Source organism: Rhinopithecus bieti, unplaced genomic scaffold (assembly GCF_001698545.2).
Source record: "Rhinopithecus bieti isolate Rb0 unplaced genomic scaffold, ASM169854v2 scaffold_42084, whole genome shotgun sequence".
Lineage (NCBI taxonomy): Eukaryota > Metazoa > Chordata > Mammalia > Primates > Cercopithecidae > Rhinopithecus > Rhinopithecus bieti.
In genome coordinates this window covers 1,411,531-1,437,339 of record NW_016818934.1, presented here as the reverse complement: position 1 = coordinate 1,437,339, position 25,809 = coordinate 1,411,531, and the positions used below count along the sequence as shown (strand labels likewise).

General features: G+C 40.5%; 1 protein-coding gene across 1 annotated transcript in view; it reads right to left on the bottom strand.

The window, feature by feature from the left end:
* The window catches only part of SETBP1 (SET binding protein 1), a 374,207-nt gene that overhangs the window by 5,764 nt on the left and 342,634 nt on the right, over nucleotides 1-25,809 (bottom strand). The window contains 1 exon segment of the mRNA XM_017857822.1: nucleotides 20,106-20,276. Coding sequence (XP_017713311.1) covers nucleotides 20,106-20,276 — 171 coding nt within the window.

The following is a 25,809-nucleotide window of genomic DNA, read 5'->3' as shown; positions in this document are numbered from 1 at the left end:
ATCTACTGAACAACTGAATTTCATTTATTTTTCCTTTATGTTTGTTATCCAAACTTTCAGTTCAGATTTGTTATCTCTCTGTGTGAACAATAGCAGAGTATGGTATAGTAGAAATGACTCTGTGTAGAAGAAGCTGGAAAACAAGGTGAACTGAGATAAGTCCCTTAACCGCTCCATCTCTGTTTCTTCATCTGTTACACTGGATGGCGGAACCAGATGCTCTTCGAAGTTCCCTTCTATATTTAGTTTGCCGTAATTCTTTTCTATACTCATTATCAGTTGCATCCCCAAATGTGGGGTGGCTTTCTAAAACATTTATTTATCAAATAATTCTAAAATATTAGTGTGTGGGGAGAACTTTGGACTTGACAGGGTTTGATATTCACAGATCTTTCTCCTTATTGCTTATGATTTCACTGTCCCTCTAAATGTTTACAGATTTTTCTCGTTTCAAATCGTTTCATTATTGGACAGTCATTTCTGGGCTCTTGCTGCAAGATTGATTCCATATTTGCTCTCCTTCCTATAATTGTCCTATATCTTGCCTGCTCTTTGTTAGTTTTAAAGAATAATTATTGAGTGGCCCAGGCAAAATGCAAATTCATTTCTTCATAACTCAGCAATACAAATTTTCTTTCAGACCCTATGTATATTTGAAATTGCCATGCAAATGGTTGAGCTGGTTTTGGTCCAGATCTAGACATTCTATCTTTTCACTCCCATTATCAGAAGATTGGCTCATCAGCATTCTGTTGATTTTGTCAAGTCGTTTATGGTAACTAGAGAATGGACTTAGCACTGCTTTTTGGATGCAGAATTTGTATGTATAGTAGGCCCCCTGAGACAAAGGCTAACAAGGCTTAGTTATATAGAAGATTCCCAAGAAATAGATACCAATGTTTGTAGACTGTACTTTGCCCATGTACAAGACACACCCTATTTTACAAGAAAGCTTTGGGTGGATTGTGGAGGGAGGCAAATTTACCTCTAGACTCCTTAGAGTTTTTCTTGCTGTTTGAATGTTCCTAAGGGGAGGTGGAAAGATGTTGAGGAAGGCTGAACTGCCTGGAGTTGGGGTGCATTTCAGGGCAGACAGAGCTGGAATATCCTGTGCTTTAATCAAGGCGGAGAGTTGCAGTGTGAATTGCTTTGTGTGCTGATACATGTTAGAAGATTCTCTGAAGGCAAAGGCCACACCTTTTTTTCTCTACTTTCAGAGTTCCCAGCACAGGCCCATCGATATAGCAGTACCTGATCTGGTGCATACTATGTGGTCAGCAAATACAAGCTCAATGGCATTCAATTGTCTCATGTTCTCCAATGTAAATTCTGCATTTTATTTATTTATTTCACTTTGTACTTGTGCTTGCCTTGGTAATGGTCTCTTATTTTCCTAATGCTGCTTTTATTTTAATGGGGAGAATGAGGCAACCTGCCTTGGCATTGCAAACTTTTTTCTTCCATCCTTAGAATTTAAATTAACCTTCTATAGTACTGGCCTTAAAAGCTCTTTTGAAAAATATGGCAAGTTGCCTCTGCTGGTGAGGCCTCTGCAAGGTAGGGGGCATCCGAGTTGCTGCTTGTTATCAACACAAGTGCTAGAGGACTGCTAAGTTTAAAGCAGCAATTTAGAATTAAAAGTTAGCAGATGTGGGGGATTTGTCATAATATGATGGTGTTTTCATTCTGTTCTTAATATCATCTTAACATACTTTGGGGTTTCTTTGAAAACATGAGTAGCTTGTTTGAAGCATAGTAACTGCCTGACTATTCAACAACTTATTCTTAGGGGTTTATTGTGAAAGAACTTTTTATCTCAGTTGCGATGGCTTGAAGGACTCTGGTCTGTGTTCTGTTCCTATTTCACATTTTTTCTTGGGACAAGGTAGGAGGAGAGGTGGGCAGACTGGCTGATGGACAGGTGAAGCAGTGGGGTATGTAGGTGTGAGTATGTTTATGTGTGTGAGCTCTGAAGTGGGCTAGGCCACCAAATAGTTAGTGTCCCAGGGCAGCTCCCTAATCTTCTCAGGAATGGTGTTGGATTTAGAAATCGGCCTAGTGCTCTCCTGCCCCTGCCACCTTGTCCACACTGTTCACCTCCTCTCTGCCTCTCTAAATTAAACCAGCAGCTTCCCAAGTGCACATTCCCTCGAGAGGAAGCCAGACAATTTACTTGGCTGCAGAAAGAACACATTAATAATTTGTATTTACATTATTTATATTTTACCTAAATAATCCTAATGCTTAATAAACGGAACTCCAGCCATGCCCTTACTTGCGCTGCCCATCAGATGACAGGTCACCTGTCACACTTGGGCATGAGATTCCTGGGAGAAGGGGAGGCCATGTGCATTCAAGAGGTTGACAGATCTCACTGGTTAGTTGCTTTCAGGGTGCTGTCAGTGTCCTATATTTTAAATTTGTAGCAGGCCAGCCCACGTGGTAATTTTAGAAAAGCAAGACTTTTCAACAGAAAAAAATTTCAAAATACTTTGCAATGAGATGAAGAAGACCCATACAATATTTTATATACCACACAGAGTTCTGTTGGTTATTTCACACCAAACTGTATACATGAGTTGCCACTTTCAAAGATGAATTTGGCCATTTTCTTGTACAAAAAGACAAGGGTTCCAAATTTTCTTAACTCTTCTAGGCTGTCAGTAATGTTACCCTGCAGATGATAAACAACAAAATACTTAATGTCCCTTTACAGTAAACTGGGTCACAGAGTAACCGCGTTTGGAAAGAAACTCATGCTATGGAAAGAGCAGTTTTGGAAATTTATTGCAAATGTTTCCACCATTTGACAATTTTGTTGCTGAAAACAATATAACCTATAAATCCCTTTAATCTGCAAATTTGAATACCTTGTAAACAGAACTGACTTTCAAATGAAGAGCTGGACTAAAAAATATGGACCATCTAATTGTTAATAAAAAGGATGGTTTGCCAAGTTTCAACAAAAAACTTGTTTAACTGATAGATGAGATTGGAAAAAAACAGTACTGATTTAAGCACAGTCAACAATCTACTTTATTCTTTTGAATCTATGTATATGTGAAATATTCTTTATCCTACAACATCTGTTAACAACAAGTATTGAAACAAACTGAATTCAGAACGAGAACTTTAAATTACTTATCACAAGTGCCTAAAAAAAAAACCCAAGATTTTTGAAAACAAGTGTACAAACTCAATTGCTCGGCCCTCCTTAAAACACTATTAAAAACACTTAAATCAGTATAACATTTTGATAGCAACAAAATATTTTGTTTTGTTAATAATAGGTAAAATGAAATTTAAAATTATTTTAAGAATATATTTCAAGTTTATCTTATCCTGTTAAAGTTTGTATTTAAGAAAAAGAGGGCATGTATTTTTAGTATGTATTTAAATGGTGTGACTATTCAAAATTATGTTACTAATATCACTGCATGATCAATAATGTGGAGCCCACTGCTTTAAAGTTGTCCTTTCTGTTTTAAAAAACTCCTCAAGAGTTTATTCACTCACTTAGTATTTAATCCTCAAAGATCTTAACTAAAGCTTCTTGAAGACAGCATGTGTTGTCCTTTTTCATACGCTTCAAAACAAAGAACATAGTTCCTGTGTCATAGTAGATGTTTGATTAGTATTTCCTGCTAGACTGCTTCAGACTGTAAACTCCCAGAGCCCAAATCCTGGAAAGCATTTATCTTTATATTCCCCAGAACACCTTTAATTGAGTTGCATGCCATTCCATGGCAGTGAGGGGTGCCCTATCCATGGAGAGCTCCTCGAATGGGATTTAATGCTGACATCCTTTATTTGATTAGGCAATTCACAGGTCCTGGTCTGTAGGCTTTCAGAGTCCTTGACTTCTCTGACCACGAGGAAATAATGCCAGTTATTTCATGGGCCCATGGGTTAGACAAACCACCTGGGACTTTGGACAGATAATGACAGTGGTGACTCATTCCAGAGAGAATCCAAGCTGAGTAAAAACATTACTAGGTTGCTCAAGGGACTTCTAAGGAGGGAAAGCCGGATTTTGGCAGTCCTGAAAAAACTGGGCAAAAGAGAGACCTCAGAGATAAGAGAACCAGCAAAAGATGAGATTATAGCTCCCTGTAAGGTGCATCATGAATATTCATCACAAGGGGTTGCTCACCATGGATGAACAGAGGAATCTTTTAAGTTTGGGGGATTTTCTGGAGGTGCTATTTATTTATAAGTTACTTGTAAATAGTCAGCCGGGAGCGATGGCTCACGCCTGTAATCCCAGCACTTGGGGAGGCTGAGGCGGTGGATTATGAGGTCAGGAGTTTGAGACCAGTCTGGCCAACATGGTGAAACCTCTTCTCTACTAAAAATACAAAAAGTAGCCGGGTGTGGTGGTGCACACCTGCAATCCCAGCTACTCGGGAGGCTGAGGCAGATAAATTGTTTGAACCCAGGAGGTGGAGGGTGCAGTGAGCCAAGATTGCGCCAATGCACTCTAGCCTGGGCAACAGAGCGAGACTCCATCTCAAAAAAAAAAAAAAAAAAAAAAAAGAAAAGAAAAATAGTAGCTTCCTAGGATTTTGGTAAGGAGTGAATTGGGAATGGCAACACTGGTAAACCGAGAAATACGAGGGCATTTAGCCCTCCTCTGTTTCATTCAACTTTGGCTTTTGTTTGTTGTAATGTGGATCAAGTCCCAACACACTGATGAGACAACATGGAAGGCTGGATAGAAATGTAGTTAACGCCAAAAAGTTTGAAGCTACATCTGTTGAGTCTCACAGCATGCCAGTTGGTCACACAGCGGGGGTGGTTGCACCCTCTCAAAGGGCTCTTTATATTTCTTTTTTCTTTCCTCTCAAATGTGGTATCACTTTATCCTTAACCATAAATACCATCTCTTATATAATACCCCAACTATTGTGCATGCATGTTCTTACCTGATTGTGAGACATTTTCTTTGTCTCTTTAAAACTTTGAAAAAAAAAATACAGGGAAGAACAAAGAAACATATAACAAACATGAACACGGGCTCAGACAAAATAAGTCCTGTTGACCATGCTAGAACTTCAAGAATTACATATAGCGGTAAGTATCTCTGTTTTGTTTTTTTCCTAGTCTTAATAGTAACTGCATTTGTTTACGTATTAGCTAGCATACTTAGCAATCTGATGGAAAACATATTGACCAGGACATTAGAAGAATGAGGTTCTGATCTTAGCTCATGACCCCTCAGTTCTGTGTCTGCAGACAAATCTCTCCATTTCTTGAAACGACCGACCCTTGCTTCTCAATAAATATAATTCTATAAAAGTCATATACCTCCAAGTTTTCTGTGCCCGAGGTAAGACATCCTCAAATCCTTCATCTGTGTTTCCTATCAGATGAATTCTAGATCAAAGCAAATTTTTCATTTTGATCACTCTCTGGAGATTATGTCATCTGCTAAAGTTGATCTGAAATTTTAGTGCCCAGAATTGAACTGATTTTTTAGATACGAAGTGATTAGTACAGAAAAATGGGTTTGATTAATTTCTGTGATCAAGGCACCATGCTTATATTAATAGAAGCTACATTTTTAAAAAACTGCATTTTTTTCCCCAACAGCATCCTACTGTTGGCTCATGTTAAATGGAGGCTCAATTAACTCCCTTAAACACTTTCGTATAAGCAGCTATCAACACTGGCCACTGCTATGTGGAATTGGGTGTTAAGCTTAAATGCAGGCCTTCTATTTAAATCTGCAAAGTTTAATTTTATTAACTTTGTGAATTAATAGTCTAGTCTGTTGTGAAAATTTGGAACTTAATTTTGTTTTCTCAAAGAGTTATCAGATTTTTAGGAATATTCAGAGGGCTCGAATACCCTAAAAGTTAATGCCTGTTCTTTTAACTACCTCTGGGCTGGATTCAAGTAACTGAAAGCCATGCTATCATTTTTTCTTTATTGAAGTTTCTAAAGAAAAAGATGTCAATTTACAAATTAACTATCTTTGTATTCTCCCTAAAAACAATAAGCAATTTACACCGATTGCTTTCGACTTTCTCATGTCTGTCTGGTTAGTGGAAGATGGATGAACCACAGAAACAATAACTTTGCATAGCCTACAGGTGTGTGTGCCCAACTCTATTATTTCTGTAAGTGTCAGAGAGGATATTACATCTGATGTTCAACAGGGAAAAAAGTCTTGCATTTTTATTTTATCCAGAGGCAACTCTTCTGCCCTAGTGAGAAAAAAATAAAAGATACAAAACAAAGCAATACCAGGCATTGTTCCAGTGCACACTAATTTCCACTGGAATTCAGTTTATAATTCAGTCTTAAAGCTTTTTATGAACACTTCATGTCTTTGTATACTCCACCCATTCTTTAAAAGTCCAATTAAGTCCTCTTCCTAAAAGCCATCCATGGACTCTCATTTCAGCATTCATCTGTTTGCTCCTCTCTATATTGCCTGTATCTCTCTGATGGCACTTCACTTAGTCTGTCCTCTATTATGATTATGGGATTAATCTATATTAACACTCTTCTTAAATTGTATTTTTCCTAAGGGACAAGGACCTTGTCTTAGCCATTTTTATTCATGCTTGGAATAAACATTGATTCAGGCCCAGTTTGTGCCAGGCACTATAAGGGGCGTGGAATGTTGTGCCTTCCCCCTAGTGAGCAGCACAGAGTCTAGCTGACTTACTTGAATTGAAATCAATCTGTGTGACCTGACTTGAACAGCACTTACCATCTATTTTGTAAAGTCTGTGTTTGAGGCATGAAAGGATGTTTTTGGAGATTCAAATCACTGTCAATTAAATTAGGTCCTCACATATTTCAGCTGTTCCCTACTCTGTTCAGAGCACCATTAACTGAAAAGTCTCTCAGAACCAAAAGTACTGTGAAATACAAACCAATATCTAAACTTCATTCCATAAGAGAAGTGGAGTTTCAATGACAAAAACGTGGACTAAAGCAAGTTTGGAATTTATTAAGAGTCACTAAGAAGACCAGCTTGAACACTTAAGGACATTAAGGATGTTTAAGAACATGAAGATTGACTGAAATGATGAGTCCCCTGGAAAAGGAACACATGTACATATTATACATTAGAGGGAGAGAGAGAAGCGGGGGAAGGAATGGTCTTTTTTGTTGTCTTTAAACAGACTTTTTTAGAGCAGTTTTAGATTCATAGCCAAATTAAACTAAAGGTACAGAGACAGAGGTTTCCCAGATATTCCCTTGTCCCAGCACATGTATAGCCTCCACCATGAATGGTCTTTTCATTGCCAAGCATGTGAATCAGAATCATAATGGTTTATTATAGGAGAAGGGTCATATGCTCTCTTGGCAAATATATATACATTCACATTCTGAGTGCTATACCAGGAGTTTTTTGAAAAAAAAAAATTGCTTTAACTTTTTTCTTTTTTTCAAGTGTAAGCTTGAACAGACTCAAGACGGCAAACACTCCCTCCTCAATTTAAGATTTGACAATTTAAGAAGAAAAAGCTCATTCATCATCTTTCCCTTTTAGAGACCATAAATTATTGGCTCATACACCATGTGGCTTGGATTCTAGGAAAAGTTAGTGTAAACAAATCCAAGTTACAATGCGTGGAGTAGGAGAGTGAGTCATAAACAAAACACAGACATATGCTCTCATATAAATAAGGGCCTGGATCATCAGCTTCCCAAAGTCTGCTTCCCATTAATTACACAACAAAATGAACTTTCCATATGTAAAGCCCAAATCACTTAACTCTGGCAACTTGTATAAGACAAAGACCAGGATTGTGACTATGTAGGCACTAACAAAACTAGATTTCAAAATAAAAAATGTCCTTTCAAAATATCTTCAGGCATTGGAGAACAAGAAGATCCCCTGGAGGAGAATTTTTGAGTAATAAAACTAACCCCAGGCACTCTGGGAAGACTGCTTGGAGGCTGATAAGGATCCCTGCTGAATTTATAGGTAATATTAGGCACATTCTCTTTTGTTCTGTGTCCTGTCACTTTTCTGATGCTGGCTAGCCCTGGATCACGGCCACACAGAGTTTTCACACACATTGCTGGGACCATTGAAAAGTTTCAATTCCTTTGCTCAGTTCCTTCTCGCTGTCTTGTGAAACTATCCATTGGTAGCACTAACTTACATTTCCTGATTGTCTCATGAAGACTATCTGGTCTCTTTTAGTTAAAGAGGTATCAAGGAAAACATAATTCCTGGGGAAGAGTATTCTTCAATAGGTCAGACACTCCAAGAGAGGTAGAAGTGAAGTCTTTCCTTATGTCCCTTTCAAAAGCTGATTCCATAAAATAAACTAACAGAGTTAGTTCCAATGGACATTAAAACAACAGATCTTAAACTTTAGCTGTCCTGGATAGGGGAAAGAGGAGGAAAAGGACTTTTAGCTCTTTCCTAGTTGTGGGGGTGAGGAGGTAGCTTTCAACCATTCATACACTCGGGGACTATTTTTGTAACATCTATGCTTTGTGTCATACCTTACACCATACAAGGCAAGTAGAATGCATTGCTCTTGCCCTCAAATGAAGGTGAAGGGGAAGGAACTAACATTTCTGGAAAACCTACAGTGTATGTTGCAGTATTTCACATATTTCCTCATTTAACTGTGATAACAACCACTTGAGGACCTTGATTAGTATCCCTTAGTTTCTTTACAGTACAGAGATGAAAACCAAGTATTTTTTTCCTAAGGGCACACATCTCAGAAGTTGTGAATGCAATAATTCAAGCAATGGCTGTCTCATTTCAAAGCTAGTTTCATGCTATATTTCCTTAAGAAAGCAAAGAAGACAGGGAGCTAGAAAAAGACTGATAAAACCTGAGTTTCCTCATTAATTTTATGCTCTTGTCTGTACTGGAGTGCCAAATTTCTCTGAATTTCACCATCTCGAAGGCCTTTTCCAACCCTCTAAATTCCATAATTAAACAACAGAAGATATTACTGCAGATGACACATCATTGCTGCTAGATTAACCGTTCCTGCACATTGTTTTGACCCTGCTCCAGTTCAATGCCTTCAGTGGCTCCTTGTAGGGAGCCAGACATTCAAGATACTGAGAGAAGCTGGTCAGGGTTATGAAGAAAGGTGGGAGGCAGGGCATGGTAAACACAAGAGACTATGGCATAGTTAATGGAGAAAATTTATCCTATTCTAATCAATTGCTGCCAGTTAAAAATCTGAGCCCAAAGATGACAGTTTCATAAAGCCAGAAAGCTTGATTATTATGTAAATCTTCTGATGTTCATAAACGGCTAATTAATTTTTTAAAATTTGCAACCTTCTGTAGGCCAACCAAAACACAAGTATAGACAGCAGCTGGGCCATGGCTGTCATTTTGCTATCATTGCCGGTCAGAATAGTGACACTGTCTTATTCTAGACTTTTGGGTACTCCATCTTCTGATCTCAAATTTCCCTTCCAGACTCATCTGCCATTATTTCCATATAAATGCTATATTCCTATCTCCTAGCTTCTGTCTGCTTACCTAATTCAGTTTATCTTTAGAAGTCCATCTTAACTCTTCTCTTCCCAAAAGAGAAATCTCTTAGTACCATTCAGTTGAAATCAACTGCTGAATAATAGTTCTGTTAGTATCTCAGATTGTTATTCGATCTATTCATTTAAAAATACTATTTGGTCATCTCATGTTTTGGAGGCAGGCCTTCCCATGTAGTGTTAAAGCTCCTCTGGGGCAGGGGCTAATCTTCTATTTGTATATATCATTCATAGAATTGAGTGCAGTGTGGCAGGCTCTTAAAAAAAAGGTTGACAATTTTTAACAAAGTCTTACAGATGTTTGAGTAAGATGAGATTAATATAGTCACTAATGCCTTCAAGATTAGGGGGCTTGGACTGTGTCCTGAGATAAGAATATTTGGAAGGGGGAGTGAGGATACATATCAGTTTCTAAAGGATAGTTAATGGATATTATGATCTAAGTCATCACACGGCTAAATTGTGACTTCACATGATTAAATCCTGACATGAGATAACTTCAGTTCTGACATGAGAGGGTTTCATAAAACACTTACATGTTAAGTTTTGAATATGTGATTGGTGTTTTCATCTGATATTTCATTTCTTTCTTGCTACTGCCTAGAAGGCAGAAATTATTTTTCTCATTTCATTGATGAGAAAACTAGAACTCAGAAATCTCAGTGAGACTTTGTGACTTACCTAAGGAAATGGATTAAAAAGTATGGCAGTACTGTAATGAGGACTCTGCAATAACCCTGACCCTTGAATTTCAAATCCAGTTTCACTCTGCCTCAATGTGGTGGCCAGAAAGAGTCCAAGTTTCCTAGTTCCCAGTCAGGCAATATTTGTAACCCTTCTGGCCTCAATTTTCTCATCTGCAACATGAAGTGTTTGGCAAAGGTCCCTTCTAGTTTACTGTAATCCAGGTTTGTCTAGTCTGTTCTATTTGAAGCAGCAGGAGGACAGTCCTTGGGAGGATATGTTGGGATGACTCCAGTGTCTCCCAGGGAGAGAATGGAGAGAGCAGACAGGTGAGTGATCTCTCTCTCCCTCTCTCTCTTTCTCTCTCTCTGTCTTTGTCACACCTGTCTCACAATCCTTAGTCTATTCTCTCTTCCTGCCTCCTTTCTCTCCATGCCTCTTCTCTGTCTCTCTGCTGTCTTAGACTGACTACAGCCTGCCTGGATCACTCAAGATCATTCTTAATGACAGTCATTACATAGTTCTGCATTGCCTGAGGCCATTTCTGCAGCAATGAGCAGGAAAGATTTTGCCCTGCCACTCCCTACTCCTGCAGTTGGGCTCACTATGCCAACTTTATTGGAACCAAGAAGTTTTTCAAAAACTCTCCATTAATTACAGGAACCCCAACGCACAGTGCCCCCTTCTCATTAACACAGTTGCTTTCAGTTGCCACTAAATTATCTCACCATCATGACCCCCACAATCTAATTAGGCTTCTGGAAATGGAAAGTGCCAGTGAACAAGGCAGGCGCCGCACTTTCATCTTCAAACTGATCATAAAATATTTGTGCCCTTTCGTTCTTTGCTACATAAACTCTGCCCCTATAAGAGTCTCCTTTCATTCTCTCCCATTTATAAAGAGGAGCTTGAATATTTGATATAAAATGAGTATCTTAATAGAAATCGCTTCACGTATGGGAGGTTTTCTTTTCCGAGTGTGAGGTCATTACAATAATCGTACCTGACTCCCCAGGCATCTGATGCCTCACAGCCAAACCTCCCACTGGGCTTCAATGGAGGTGTGAATGATACTATCACTGGGAAGAAGATAAAATGTGTTATTATCATTACTCTATTTTTAAGAGGGTCTGACTGTGGCATGAGGTGGTTGGGAGCATAATCTGTATGAAGCATTCAGAGAAGATAAATTGAGTTAAACTTCTCAAGACACAGCACTTTCAAACCTGTCATTAAACCTCTGAATTTCCTAAAATCTCAGCTCTAGAGAGAAAATAATTAGCTAAGTGAAGTCCAGACATGTCTATTGAGTATCTACTATGCACCCAGCATCGTGCAAAGTTCCTGACATTCAAATAAGATTATAAGTTGCTTAACAGCAAGGCTCCTGGCTTTTGCTTCTCTTATTTTCATTCCGTACATTCCAAGGTTCTGGGAATTGAGATGCCCAGTACTTACTGAGTGAGACAAAACCTAAATAGGAAATGGTTGCTGTCCTAGTGAAACCAATACTCTGGCCACAATGCAAGACTAACACATACAAAATAATTAAAGTACTGCATAGGCTGATGCACTCTCCTGTTTTCCATTGAGTGGCTTATCCTGAAACTCTCACAGAACTTCTGAGTGAAGGAAGACACATATGTGTGCGTATTCCTCCTTCTCTGAATAAATACACGCTTTTGTAGTGCAAGTACAATGCCATATAGGCTGAATCTTTTTTTTTTTTTGGAGACGGAGTCTCGCTCTGTCGCCCAGGCTGGAATGCAGTGGCCGGATCTCAGCTCACTGCAAGCTCCGCCTCCTGGGTTTACGCCATTCTCCTGCCTCAGCCTCCTGAGTAGCTGGGACTACAGGTGCCTGCCACTTCGCCCGGCTAGTTTTTTGTATTTTTTAGTAGAGACGGGGTTTCACCGTGTTAGCCAGGATGGTCTCGATCTCCTGACTTCGTGATCCGCCCATCTCGACCTCCCAAAGTGCTGGGATTACAGGCTTGAGCCACCGCGCCCGGCAGGCTGAATCTTTAACTCAAGAATAATCATTCTCAATACGCTGGGAGACTAACCAAGGGCTGGGCTGCTATTAATGAACAAAGGAGGCTGGAGGGCTCCCAAGTTGCTTCAGGTTGCTCCATCTGGTGAACTTTCTTAGGGTGGTTTGCTGCTTCTGGATCTGATATAGAAACTGAAGGAAAATCACTGCCCCTTAACTCTAATGAATATTAGAGTTCATACACTCTAGAATGTATCTTTTCATGAATGAAATACTTTTGTGCAGGAAACAGTTGTTCAGTACACTTTGACCAATATTTAGTGATTACCTATTGTTTGCCCACCTCAGTGCTAGGTAAAGTTGAATAAGATCTGGCCACAGGGACTATGCCATCCTCTGGTCCACTGTGGGACACCGGTGGAGCATGGACACTGTATTAAATGTAGGAATCTATGATCAATGAGCTTATAGGGAGCCAGTGAGGCACAGAGAATGTGGCATTCAACTTGACCTTGGCGTGGTTCTCAGTATGAGTGTCAGGGAAGGCTTGTTAGAGCTGAAGGCACCTATGCTGAGGCTTGAAGAAGCATCATGAATTAGCCATTCAAAGGGCATGACAGGTGGGCAAGTGGGACAAAAATAAAAACATTCCAGGGAAGAAAACAGACAACAACATCAACAATAGCAGCAGCAAAAACTGCACCCACTTGTTGAACTCTTACTATGTATCAGCTACTTTGCTAAACATTTCCCGAGGATTATCTCCATGATTCCTCACCATAATCCTTGACTCTAGGTGATGTTCTTTTCCCCATTTTATGGGATGTGACCACTGAAGTCTTGAGATCACCCAGCTGGTGAGTGGAGCACTGAGATTTCAACACAGGCAATACAAAGTCAGAACACATGCATTCAACCAGAGCATTTCATGGCCCATGTGTGGTATGTAGAAAAAATGAGCCAAAACTTAGAAACAAGGCAAATGGAAGGAGACAAGTCCTTTCGGGTCTCCCCAAGGATTATTAACAGTACAGGAACATGTGCCCCTGTTAGGCTTGCTGTCCACTACTGATTAAAGGCTCAGAACCTGCCAGCTTCTTTTTGGCAGGGAGGATGGATCTCGCTCTATTGCCCAGGCTGGAGGGCAGTGGCGTGATTTTGGCTCACTGCAACCTCTGCCTCCCAGGTCCAGCAGGTTCAAGTGATTCTCCTGCCTCAGCCTCCTGAGTAGCTGGGATTATAGGTGCCCACCACCATGCCTGGCTAATTTTTGTATTTTTAATAGAGATGGGGTTTCACCACGTTGGCCAGGCTGGTCTCGAACTCCTGACCTCGTGATCCACCCGCCTCAGCCTCCCAAGTGCTGGGATTATAGGCATGAGCCACCGCGCCCAGCCTGTATTGTTATTATTATTATTATTACTTTTTTTTTTTAGTAGAGATGGGGTTTCACCATGTTGGTCCGGCTGGTTTTGGACTCCTGACCTCAGGGGATCCACTCACCTTGGCCTCCCAAAGTGCTGGGATCACAGGTATAAGCCACCATACCTGGCCAATCTGCCAGCTTTTATGTTAACTAGCTTTTATGTTAACCAGCTTTTATGTTAACTTTTGCCTACCAAAGAAGCGAATGATTTTTCTTTGGTAGAAGAGATAAACTATGAGGTTGTGATTTTATTGCCTGTTACGACGCTAACTGAACAACTTGCTCTACACGCTTTCTTCAGTGCCTGCATTCTCATAATGCCCCGTTCTCTAATTCTCCTTTGGGCTGGCTTTACCACCATGCTGTCTTCTGCATTCAAGAGTTGAATGAGCCTTTGAAATAACTTGTTAGTTTTTGGAAAATAATACCGTGGCAGTGGAAATCCCAAAGGAGTTGAAATTTGGTTGAGATTTCTAAGGAGATGAGGCTGGGGCAGAAGGCAGGGCCAGATTCTGGAAGATTTGGTGCTTCCCCGGGCTTCCCTTGGCCATAGGAAGGGCTCAGCTGCTCTAGGAGGTTCAGATTAAATCAGAAAAGAGCTTATGTCTCCTTTAACAGTGAAAATGACAACAGGTTTGGGAGGCTTTTCAGAAGGCTTTTGGTGTGTGATGGGGAAACACAGAAGCTTCCAACCCTGCCGAGTCCCTTGTCCCTTGGTGGCCCAGAGCTGCAGGTGGGGGCGCCTTTCATGGGCCTGTCATATTCAGCACAGCTTTCAGGGCAAACTGGCTCATTTTGTGATGCTTCAGTGTGAGCCCACAGGTAGCACTTTTCAGTCAACTTGAACAATTACTTTAAATTTAAGCTTTGTTTGCTCTGGATCTTCTTTGGGAGGTTTTCTACTGAATATTTTAAGTGATTAGACTGGGCACATAGGAATATATTTTACAATTTGGAGACTTCTTCAGTGTATATATTTATGGTCCCTGGATGTTCCAAATCCTATTAAATTGCACCTTTATTTCTTCTATTTTTGTTCTTCTAAAGATAAGATTTTGGCTGACTTGACCTGTTATTTTGGTTAGGGGCTTCAGATCATGACTCCACATAACAAAGAAAGAAGTAAAATAAATAATTGCATCATTCTTAAATTCCTATTCATTGCTCTTTTTTTGTAGCTGGATATTACCTCATTATTCTGGGCCCCTTTCCATAGATGGCAGGTGGCTAAGAGAAAACTCAGGTATCCTAGAATTTGGGAGCTGAAAGTAATTTTCACAATCATTTTGTTCTAGCTACTAGTATCCTGAATTTCATTCTGATTTCATTAGTATTAAGAATTCCCACTATTATTTGTAAAGATAATTAATTTTTCAAGATTAAGGTTTTGCATCTTGACTACAGGTATCAGTTAGTTCTGATTGGACTGATAGTTTGGCTATTAACAAAATGATTTCCCTAATATTAGTCCCTGCCATGAGAAACAAAATGCCTAAAAATTTAACAGACTTATGAAATTTAAATATTTTTACTTATTCATTGGCTCTGGTAGTTTTAAACATGGTAGATAATATAGTTTGAAATAATAATGGATTAGCCTTGATACAAAACTGATAGAAGCTAAGAGCTGTGCTCACTCTACTTCCTTGTTATCTTGAACTGAGCTACACCTCGAGCAGTTGAGATCTGATAGCATGGCTGATACATGTTTGCTTTTTTTTTTTTCCTCCTTGGACTGAAGATGAGAGAATATTGTGTGTGTGTGTGTGTGTGTGTGTGTGTGTGTGTGTGTGTGTGAGAGAGAGAGAGAGAGAGAGAGAGAGAGAGAGAGAGAGAGAAAGGATATACTTGTTTTCCTATTATTGCTAGTCTAGTCTTTCAAGTGCAAAACCATTCAGATTTTGTTGCCTTGATGTTTTACTGAGTTCTTACCATCATTTGGAATCTACTTATTCATATAGACTCATCTTAAATATAAGGGGAGAAAATATGTTTCTGAAATGAAATCACAAATTCTCTATACATTACATGATCTCCCTGAGAAGTTAGTTTGACATCTAGAAAATCAGAAAAATCAGCCTGGCTTACTCAGGTATGGATTATCTGATATGATTATTAAATCATTATTGGGCTAGTGTAATAGAAGTTGTTTCAAGTTATGCCTCACTTTGAGCAAACTTTAGTGGTGCTTTTACTGCATTAGCCCTAATTACTCACAATAATGATGCAGTGCTCCCTTGAATCAGACCTCCATGGCTGCACCAGGGAACTGCAGCTGATCAATAGCTATTGAGCAGTTTGATCACCAAGGCTGATCTGTTTGAGCACCTCCGGCAGCCACTGCCATCCTCCCTCCCGGTAGCTCACCAACTGACATGTTCCCAGCTCGCCACTCCCTCCTGCATCTCCTCGATGGCCCCCTTTTACAAATCAATAATGTCATAATCAGTATGCCTCTGAGACTCTGAGAAAGTAAAAAAATTGCCTGAAACAAAACACCTGGGGGACCCATATAGCACATGCATATAGGCATAAAAGCTAGAAAACACGTATTTGTAAACCCTCGACCCATATTCATTTCTCCCATACTGTATTGTTTATAAAATAAGGTGGGAATGTTCCTTTGTTATACTTTTACCAAAGATCACCTATTTGAAAACAGTACTGTTCTTACTAAAGACTGATAAATTATTTGGCGAGTATTTTCCAGCAGCCTACAAAGTGCCTGTCAAATGTTTTCCATTTAGTTGTTATTATGCCTGTAATACCAGCACTTTGGGAGGCAGAGGCGGGCGGATCACCTGAGGTCAGAAGTTCGAGACCAGCCTGGCCAACACAGTGAAACCCCGCCTCTACTAAAAATACAAAAATTAGTCGGGCATGGTGGCATGTGCCTGTAATCCCAGCCACTCAGGAGGCTGAGGCAGGAGAATCGTTTGAACCTGGGAGGTGGAGGTTGCAGTGAGCCAAGATTGCGCCATTGCACTCCAGCCTGGGTGACAGAGCAAGACTCCATCTTAAAAAAAACAAAAACAAAAAAAAGGCAGTTTCACGATTAGGTTTTTCTCAGCTGTCTCTCATCATATTTAATGCTGTAAAAGCACATAGCTACTGCCTCTCGATCATTTGTTTCACTCAGTGATTATTTACTGAGCATGTAACATGTGTCAGGAACTGTACTAGGTATTTTTGCATCCATTCTTTTTAAATTTTTTATTTTATTTTTTTGAGATGGAGTTTCGCTTTGTCACCCAGGCTGGAATGCAGTGGCGCGATCTCAGCTCACTGCAGCCTCCACCTCCTGGGTTCAAGCAATTCTGCTGCGGAAGACTCCCGAGTAGCTGGGATTACAGGGGGATGCCACCACACCTGGTTAATTTTTGTATTTTTAGTAGAGGCTTTGCCATGTTGGCCAGGCTGGTCTTGAACTCCTGACCTCAGGTGATCCACCCACCTCAGCCTCTCAAAGTGCTGGGATTACAGGCGTGAGCCACCATGCCTGGCCTGCATCCATTATTTCTAAATAAAATTTCTAATTAATTGAATTACTTCAGTACCTTATTATGTCTATACATGATTTCTTAAAATTGTTTTATAAGCCACCTAGTTTAACTCTTCTTTCCTTTTCTTTTCTCGCTGCAATTGTCTGTGTTTCCAAAACCATTCTTTAGAAATGATAACCTATTAAAAAATAAGCTGATCCCTGCCTAAAGCCAGAAGTAATTCTACCTTGTTTATAGTGAAAGATGAAGAAAGGCACTCGAAAGAAAACAAAAATCAAGTGAGTTGTTTCGTGAGAAATATATATTACTGTACTATATATGTTACTATATATTTCAAGCACCTAATTAAATAAGATCAAATCCAGAAACTATTAACTACCTACTATGTGCTTGGCTTTGGCTAAAGCTCTCTATCTACCTCATCAAATTACGAGCTTCATTCACTGTTCTCCAAAAGAAGTAGAAGTCCCTATTTACGGAAACAAAAATCTGCCTTTGCTCATGTTGGGACTATGACAGAAGTGGGAATCCACTGGAAATCGGGCAGTAAATCAGGAAATTTGGGTTCCAATCCAACTGTATGACCTCAGGCAAATCTCTGAATCTCAAGAGGCCTCAGTTTCTTCACGTGTAAAACAGAGCATTGGCCACAAGCCCAGCCTGTGTGTTTCTAGCTCTCCCAGGTTTGTGGGAAGCTTTTTATCTGTGGGGAGTGAAATCTCAGGAAGGTCTGTCTTCCAGCACCTGGGGTAGATATCTGGCCTATTTCCCCTCAAAAGTCCAGCTCAGCAGCCAGAGACCCGGAAATGGACCAAATCTGTGAAATTCTCATGAGGGTCTCGTTTAAGTACTGCCAAAAATAAACAGCCCGTTCTTGCATCCTGCAACGGGGCGTCTGGGCTCAGCTCTGATTACCAGGGAGTCAAGTATAAAAGTGTAATACCCACCTGTTTCTACTGCCCATTTAGCATATTTGTAAATTATTTACTGGATGCACTAGAGGAGGCAGGCCCATATAAGCATGTGATCCCAAGAATAAGTTCTCTCACAATGAAGGGAAAGAGTGCAGGGGAGGAAAATAGGGGACCACCTGTCTTTTGCCTCGGAGGAATATCTGTGCATGGCAGGCAAAGGTGGAAACACAAAGGCTAATTTCTCAATCCATAAAGGGAGGTCTCCAGTGCTTAATCAACAAGGTTGAATAACCACTGATCTGGGTGGGTGCCCAGCATAGCCCAAATCTTTTGCTTAAGCCAAATGATGTCTTCCTTGAAGTCAGCCATAGCACCAGTTCCCACTTCCAAGGCTCTGCCCAACTTGCTCCCTTTGTTTGGACACCCTCCCTCCAAGGTGCTACTAATCCATCAAATCTCAGGGGTAACTTCCTCTGCATTTCTCTGTGACTTTCCCTCCTTTGTCTTCTTCTTGTACTCCTCACTGTCATCATTTACCTGGCAATTCCACCAAAAATTTTTTGTTTCACACCAAGTAAAGGCTCATGATCTTATTTGAGAGATGACTCCATTCCTTCAGAGCAAGAGTTTTCAAATGGCTGGAGAGAACACCAGTTCCAAGAGATGTTAAGAGATAGTCCCAGAAAAAAGGGTTGTGTGTTCAAATATGATTCTGCAACCTCACAATGCACATTGGTCAATGCAAGGCCCTGAAAAGCCCTGCAAGAAAGAACCAGGGGTAAGGCAGCAGCTTTTCCTACACCTACTTTTCCATGAAAACATCCTTTATCACAAAACACCTACTAGTATTTTGCTGAATTCAACTGGGGAAGTGTCATTCCAAGTGTTTCTTTCTGTTATTTCAGTTGGGCTCATTTTCTAATTACCAGTGATTTCCATGAAGGAGGTAGTTATATAGACAAGTTGAGTTCTTTACTCAAAGCAAACTGCTAAATGGAAAAATGGATTTGGACTAAATATTAAGAATGCGTCTCTTCTTGGGTTTCTAATCATAATAGGCCTTTCTAAATACTGCAATGTGCTTGCACATTTACATTAATATGTTAATTCAAGAAATATGTATGTAACATTGTCATGCTGCATGTCAGGGAGATAGCAAGAATCTAAATAGTTGACTCTGCCTCTGAGGTATGTGCAATTTTGTTACATGGGAGAAGTTGCAGTCTGTGAAATGATGGGAACTGCATGGTAGAGATTCTGGGTATCCTGGAGGAGCTGTGACTAGCTGTGTTTTAAGGACTTGTAGGATGCGATTAGAAATTGAGTAAGGCTGTCTCCAAGTTCAGGTGTTAAGTCAAACCCAAGGCCTCTCTTCCTGGAGGCAGGGATGAGCTTGACACAGTGGAGGTAGGCACAGGGGCTGGTGGGAGGCACTGTGGGGAACAGAGGTGGAAAGGACCAGGCTGTGGAGAACTTGAGATATCTAAATAAGGAGTTTATATTTTATCCACTGTTGGCGAGGACTCTGGGAACTACTGAGAAATTCATCAATTCATGGGTAGGAGGTATCGATGCATCAATATATCAGTGATTACTGTCTTCAACCCTGATGAACAAGGGACAGTGAAATGCCCTGGTTGAGAGCATGGGCTTTGGAATCCTGACTGTCCACAGGTTCTTGGGGCAGGCTTCTTTACTCTTAGCTTCCTCTTCTGAAAATGATGATACAAGTGTTTATTTTATGAGCTACAAGACATATATAAGGCCCTTGATATAGAGATTAGTAATTCCTAAGGCTTGACAAAGAGTGATTAATAATGTTAGCATTTAGTTGCTACTCAGTGGACCCATGTTAGAATAAAGTGAAGAGTGTTCCAGAGTACCCACCCTCCACATTCCCAGGAGATCTTCTTTTCTCAGATCTCCTCCCACTTCAAAGAGCCAGTGCTGAAACAACTCCCATGTTCAGAGTCTACGGGACGATGGCAAAACAGAGTACTCTTACCTGTATTCAACAGGCCATTCTCAGTGGGCTTTCTCCACATTCGTCTTGCTTGGGGTGAACCCAAAGCATCTGAAAAGTGCTCACCTGCGTCCGATGTTGCTGCGGATGCAGCAAGGAGAGATAACACTGGGGCTGGTGGAATTGCAACACTGTCAACTGCGGCTGGCTTCTTCCTGGTCATCATGGTGGGCACTGAGCCTTCGTTCTTACTATGCACTGCTGTCTGGTCCACTTTTAAGTGGGGACTTGGCATCCCTAAAAAATAACAACCCCAAAGCTTTCAGTCACTTTAAGGGAACAGGAAGATAGACAACATATAACCTGGACATGATCTGAGGAAATGGTCAAATGATTTGGACACCTCCTTCCGGTACAACAATAATGAAATTTAAAAATGCCTAAAGAGGAAAAATAGCTATGACTGGTTTTGCTTTTGTGGCTGAGGTTAGGAGTGATGCCATTCTAGGCTGGCTGTCTGGAAGTGGTGGGGTCACAGCATAGGCCTGGTGAAGCAGAATAATCCATCAGGTGACCCATTGCCTTCTGATGATGTACATTGCTATCTTTACAGAGGCTGTGCTGTCTGCAGCATGATGGGAGTTCAGAGTGGAAGAGACATGGCTCCTACCCTAGTAAGACTTCTCATCTCATCCAGCTGGGGAAACAAGACTGAATGAGAAGGAAAAATTGGACAGCAAGCTCGTGCAGGCTTGTGTGTTACTTATCCTAGGTGTTTGGGGAGTTCTAAGGACGTAGAAATCAGTGTTGAAAGAAGTGGGGAAAGGCTCATGCTGAAGCTTCAAGGATGAGGGAAAGGCACTTTCGGTAAGAGCGTAGGCTAAGGCATGGGTGGGGAGTAAACCTGATGCAGATGAGGCCAGCATGCTGGAGGTGGAAGATGAACTGTGGGGATTAGTGTGTCATCAGCCTGTAGGGTAAGGAGAGCTGATTTGGGGGTCTTTGAGTGTCTGGTCATAACAGGCATCATATGTCATGTCATGATGATGCTGAAAAGCCTGAGGAGTCAGGAGGTGCCCCTGTAAGGGCCTAGAAATTTCCTATGTAACAAACAGTAAGAGCTATTCTGCAATCCCATTTCCTGAGCTTGAATCCAGGTTCCGCCACTTTCCAACTCTGTGATGAAGAGCAAGTTACTTAATCTCGCCAAGTTTTAAACTTCTTTACTTGTAAAAATGGGGTGGTGATGATACTACCTTGTAGGGGATGTTGTGAGCATCCAACAAGTCGATCGATGTAAAGTGCTTAGAACAGTGCCTAGTGCATAGTTCGTGCTATGAAAGTGCTTAACATTATTATTATCCCTATTATTGCAACTATCATTACTATGACCTGCTGCTTCCTCAGAACCAATTGTAACCAGCAAGCAAAGGGTCAGTTCTTCTCCCTGACATGACTAAGAATATATGGGCACCTTCCTCCCCACCCCAATGCAAAAACAAGGCTTTCTAACTCATCCAAATGTAAGTCCAGAGGGTGAGGGCATGTGAATCCATTTCAAATGGTTACCTATTCAGTTTCTCCATCTGTCGGCTACATAACACTGACAGCAACAACAACAAATTGGGCCTTACCATATTGGTTCTTGACTCATTTTTTTTTATCCCAACTAACCTGAGTGATACAGTCCCCTCCCAGAGTAACATTATCTCACTGCCATTTTGAGATTAGCTTCTCTTGGGCTTTGTGGCAACCCTGTGAAGCATGTAGTGTGGATATTACCATTTGCTCAATTTTACAGATGAAGAGAACACATTTCTAAAAGGTTAAAAGAGAACTGAACTCACTCATACAGCTCTTAATGTCAAAGCTGGAAGTTTCCAGGTAGCTGGACGCTAAACCCAGGGATCATATTGGTCCATCTGGCCATACTCTAATACCTGACCATGACCCCAGTCTGCCAACAGCATGTTTCGTGCAGAGGATGAAGAGGCCCCAGTATCACACCTGGATAAGGCATCTGTAACTATCTAAGGAAGACAGTCATGCTGACATTTACCTCTTTCTTTCCTTCTATTCTCCATTTCGGCCTCTGAAACTCCCAGTTGTGATGCCATGAACAAAAATGCCACTTATGCTTTTCTTGGAGTTTATATTTCATAGCCCTTTGAAGGTGGAGATAGGCAAACATCAAATTCTATGACAGATTGCAAGGCACAACCATCAAGAAACTAGAAGGTGTAGCAAGTATATATAGTATGCCTTGTTTGTAAAATTTGCAGGTGTGCTCATCATGGGCTAGGTACAGACATATTTAAAATGCATTCAAAATCATCTCTAAAGCAACACATCCAAATAGGTAACAGTGGTTATTCTGAGGAAGGAGAGCTCAGAGACTGGTAAGGAAGAGGCAGTGTTTTTACTTCTTAACTTTTTATGTTTTTGAGACGCAGTCTCACTCTGTTGCCCAGGCTGAAGTACAGTGGCACAATCTCGGCTGACTGCAACCTCCACCTCCTGGGTTCAAGCGATTCTCCTGCCTCAGCCTCCCAAGTAGCTGGGACTACAGGCATCTGCCACCACACCCGGCTAATTGTTTGTATTTTTAGTAGAGATGGGTTTTCACCATGTTGGCCAGGATGGTCTCTATCTCCTGACCTCGTGATCCACCAGCCTCAGCCTCCCAAAGTGTTGGGATTACAGCCATGAGCCACCGCGCCTGGCCACTTCTTAGCCTTCTTTATTGTTAATATTTAAAAACCCACAAACATGTATTAAACTTTTCATTCCTTTCAGAAAACAAACACAGTTTGGAAAATATCCAGAAGCCTATGGGCACAGGGGCAGAATGACTGAGGTGTTTTCACAACTTGGCTGTTAAAAAGTCTGATAATGGGCAAAGCAGGCATGAGTCTGATGAAAATTTCCCATTTTGGTACACTACACCACCATGGCATTCCCACCGAATGGATGGAGGCAGAATTTCCATGAAACACCTCAGGAAATCTAAGCTGTCAGATTTCTATTGCATAACAGCTCCTCTGGAAAAACTCACTGATATGTCATCTTTATACCATGGACACAAGTTGGGAAGGTAATTCTTTGTTCAAATTATGATATGCTTCGGGCATGAGGGCCATAAACAGGATTAGCAGTCAGATATTTAGCTCTCACTTGGGAATAAATGGAGTCAAGTCACTTTAGTTGTACCCATTTTTATGCAAATGCTCACAATCCAAATTAGTCTCAGTCCACATCAATTCATTAGAGTTGATCCAGTCAGATCTCTCATGGGTGTACTTTGCTACTCAAGTGTTTATGTTACAGAATATACTAATAGTAATAAAATGATACTTAAAACATTCTATAATTTAGATGGTTACTATTAGCTCTCTTGAAAACCCTAGATCCTTTAGAATTTTCTAGATTAGAGTACAGCTTTCTAGTTACCACCCAATGATTTTGAAAACAAATTAAAAAAGAAAAAAAAAAAAAGCCCTGACATTTTCTCAGCCATTTTGAATTTTGAAAGGATAATGGAAACAATCCCAGAAATAATACAAGCAAGAATATTAAGTAAACTTTAAACAAAGGCTAATCTATGAACCCTTATTAATCCACAAAATCTGTCTGAGGGCAGAGGTGTCAGGAGATGGTGATGGGGTATTGGTCCTTGGGAGAGTGCATTGGGCGGGCTGACCACTGGAAGTCTCTTCATTACCCTTCATTCCAGGTGGTGACTGATATTCTATGATGAGCAAAAGCAAAGTGGTTGGGGGGGCAGCATTTGAAACGTTTCTTCTCAGCATGAACCAGGCTTCTATCAATGGGAGGGAGATTTTTGATGCTAGAGGGTGATCATAAAGAAACCCAGATTTAACCTTGTACTGATGGGACCATTGAGATGTAGCACCACTGCTTACACGGAGACAACTGTAATGCCACTGGTGTGCTCTGGGTAGGGATCACTGTCTCAAACTCAGAAAGTAGACTGTATGGAGAGCACTCTTGGTAGGCGTGTTCAGAGCATCCCTAAACCCCAACATGAGACAAATTGCACTGAGGATTGCCTAGTTGGAGGCCAGTAAGTTTTTAAAGAGGAAAATAACAATGCTAATAACTTTGTGGATCCAACATCTGTTCTTAATTAAAAGACACAGGAGGAAATACAAAAAAGTTAAACCTATAAGAAAAACATTCCGCTATAACCTATTGACCTCTATTGATAATTTTTTAAAAAAAAGTCTTTGAAACTGTGCTGTAGCCTATGTAGAAATAGTCACTCATTTTCAAAGGTAATTTCTCATAGACCACTTATCCCCTCAAACCTCTACCTGCACACCGTGTTTGCATTAGGGACTTGATTTATGGATTCCTGCTCCTTCGATGCAGAAGCTGACTTCCTGTTGCCTTGGTTACTTGGAGCTCAGTTCAAGGTTAAACTACTCCCAAATCAAAATCAGTGGCAGGCGCTGCATCTAGTGGCCAGGTTATTGACTGCCCCAGGATGCGAAAAGGTCAGAGACCAAAGCATTGTTTACTACCTTAAGGGTGAGTCAATAGCTTCAATATTTTGATTCTGTTTCTTCCGAAGTAGTAGTTGCTGCTCAATTACCTCCTCCCCAGGTTGCTGAAGGTCACAGAGGTCATGAAGGAAAAGTAGGGTCCATGGTGGCTGACTTTCCCAGGATCCCTTTAATGAGCTCTGCAACCTTGGATAATAAAAACCAGCCTCACCTTAGAGAAGCTGTATGTTGTTCTATGGTTTATAAAGCTAGTTATCTACTTTATATCATTTCTCTATCTGAAGAAAAACAAACAAAAATCTTTGTGGGATGGCTACTATTTACTACCCTTTCCTAGATAAGAAAGTCAAGGGGTTCAGAGAGGTCATCTGATCTATCTAAAATCACACAGCTGTAAGAAGTGGGACGATCTAGATTCTCTGATTCCCAGTTGGTTCTTTGTTCTGCAGTTTCTTGAAAACAGGTGATGGAGTCATCACCAAGGGATCCATACGTAATTCATTTTGTAACATCCGCTGCAGAGCACAGTATATCTGGCAGATAGTATGTGATTAATATAGGCTTGTTGAACAGTTTAATTAATTTTGTAATTCTAAGATTTGCAAATGTAGATATTTCATGGTGACAAAGCCCAGGCTGGCATGGTGGAAGAGGCTGACACCACTGGGATGGTTGGTCCCTTTAGTCATCTTCCTGGCTCCCTTTACACTGCAGAAGGCAGATTTTGGCATAGACTGGGAGTTATATTGAGCAGTTAATGGTTTTTAAACTTGCAAAGAGCTTTGATATGCATTATGCTATTTGTCCCTTGCAGCATCCCTGTGCTGCAAATGGTGAAACCCCTAATTTGCGAACAAGGAAATAAAGGCACAGAAGACCAAGTGATTTGCCCAAGTTTACATATCATATGTGTGGATGAAGCGATGCTGAAATCCATGTTTCTTGACTTAATTCAATGTTTTTTCTTTCCCTATAACAAATAGACTTTTGGGTAAACCAGCAAATGACATATTTTTCAGAAGAAAAAACTACTCTTGAAAACTTGATAATAATTCCCTCGCCAATATATTGGTTGTCTATTCAGATTATTCTATTGTTCTTTTTTCTTGTTTGCAAATGAACTTCATTCATGGCAATAAGGGGAATCGATATTATAGAAGAAAGTGAATCAAGTAATAGATACCTGTAGGTTTTGGGAAATAATATTTTTCTGTGCCAAAGTCAATACATATTTTATTTTTGTTGAACTGGCTTATTCATTAATTCAACAAATATGTACTGAACATCTACCATATAAGAGATAT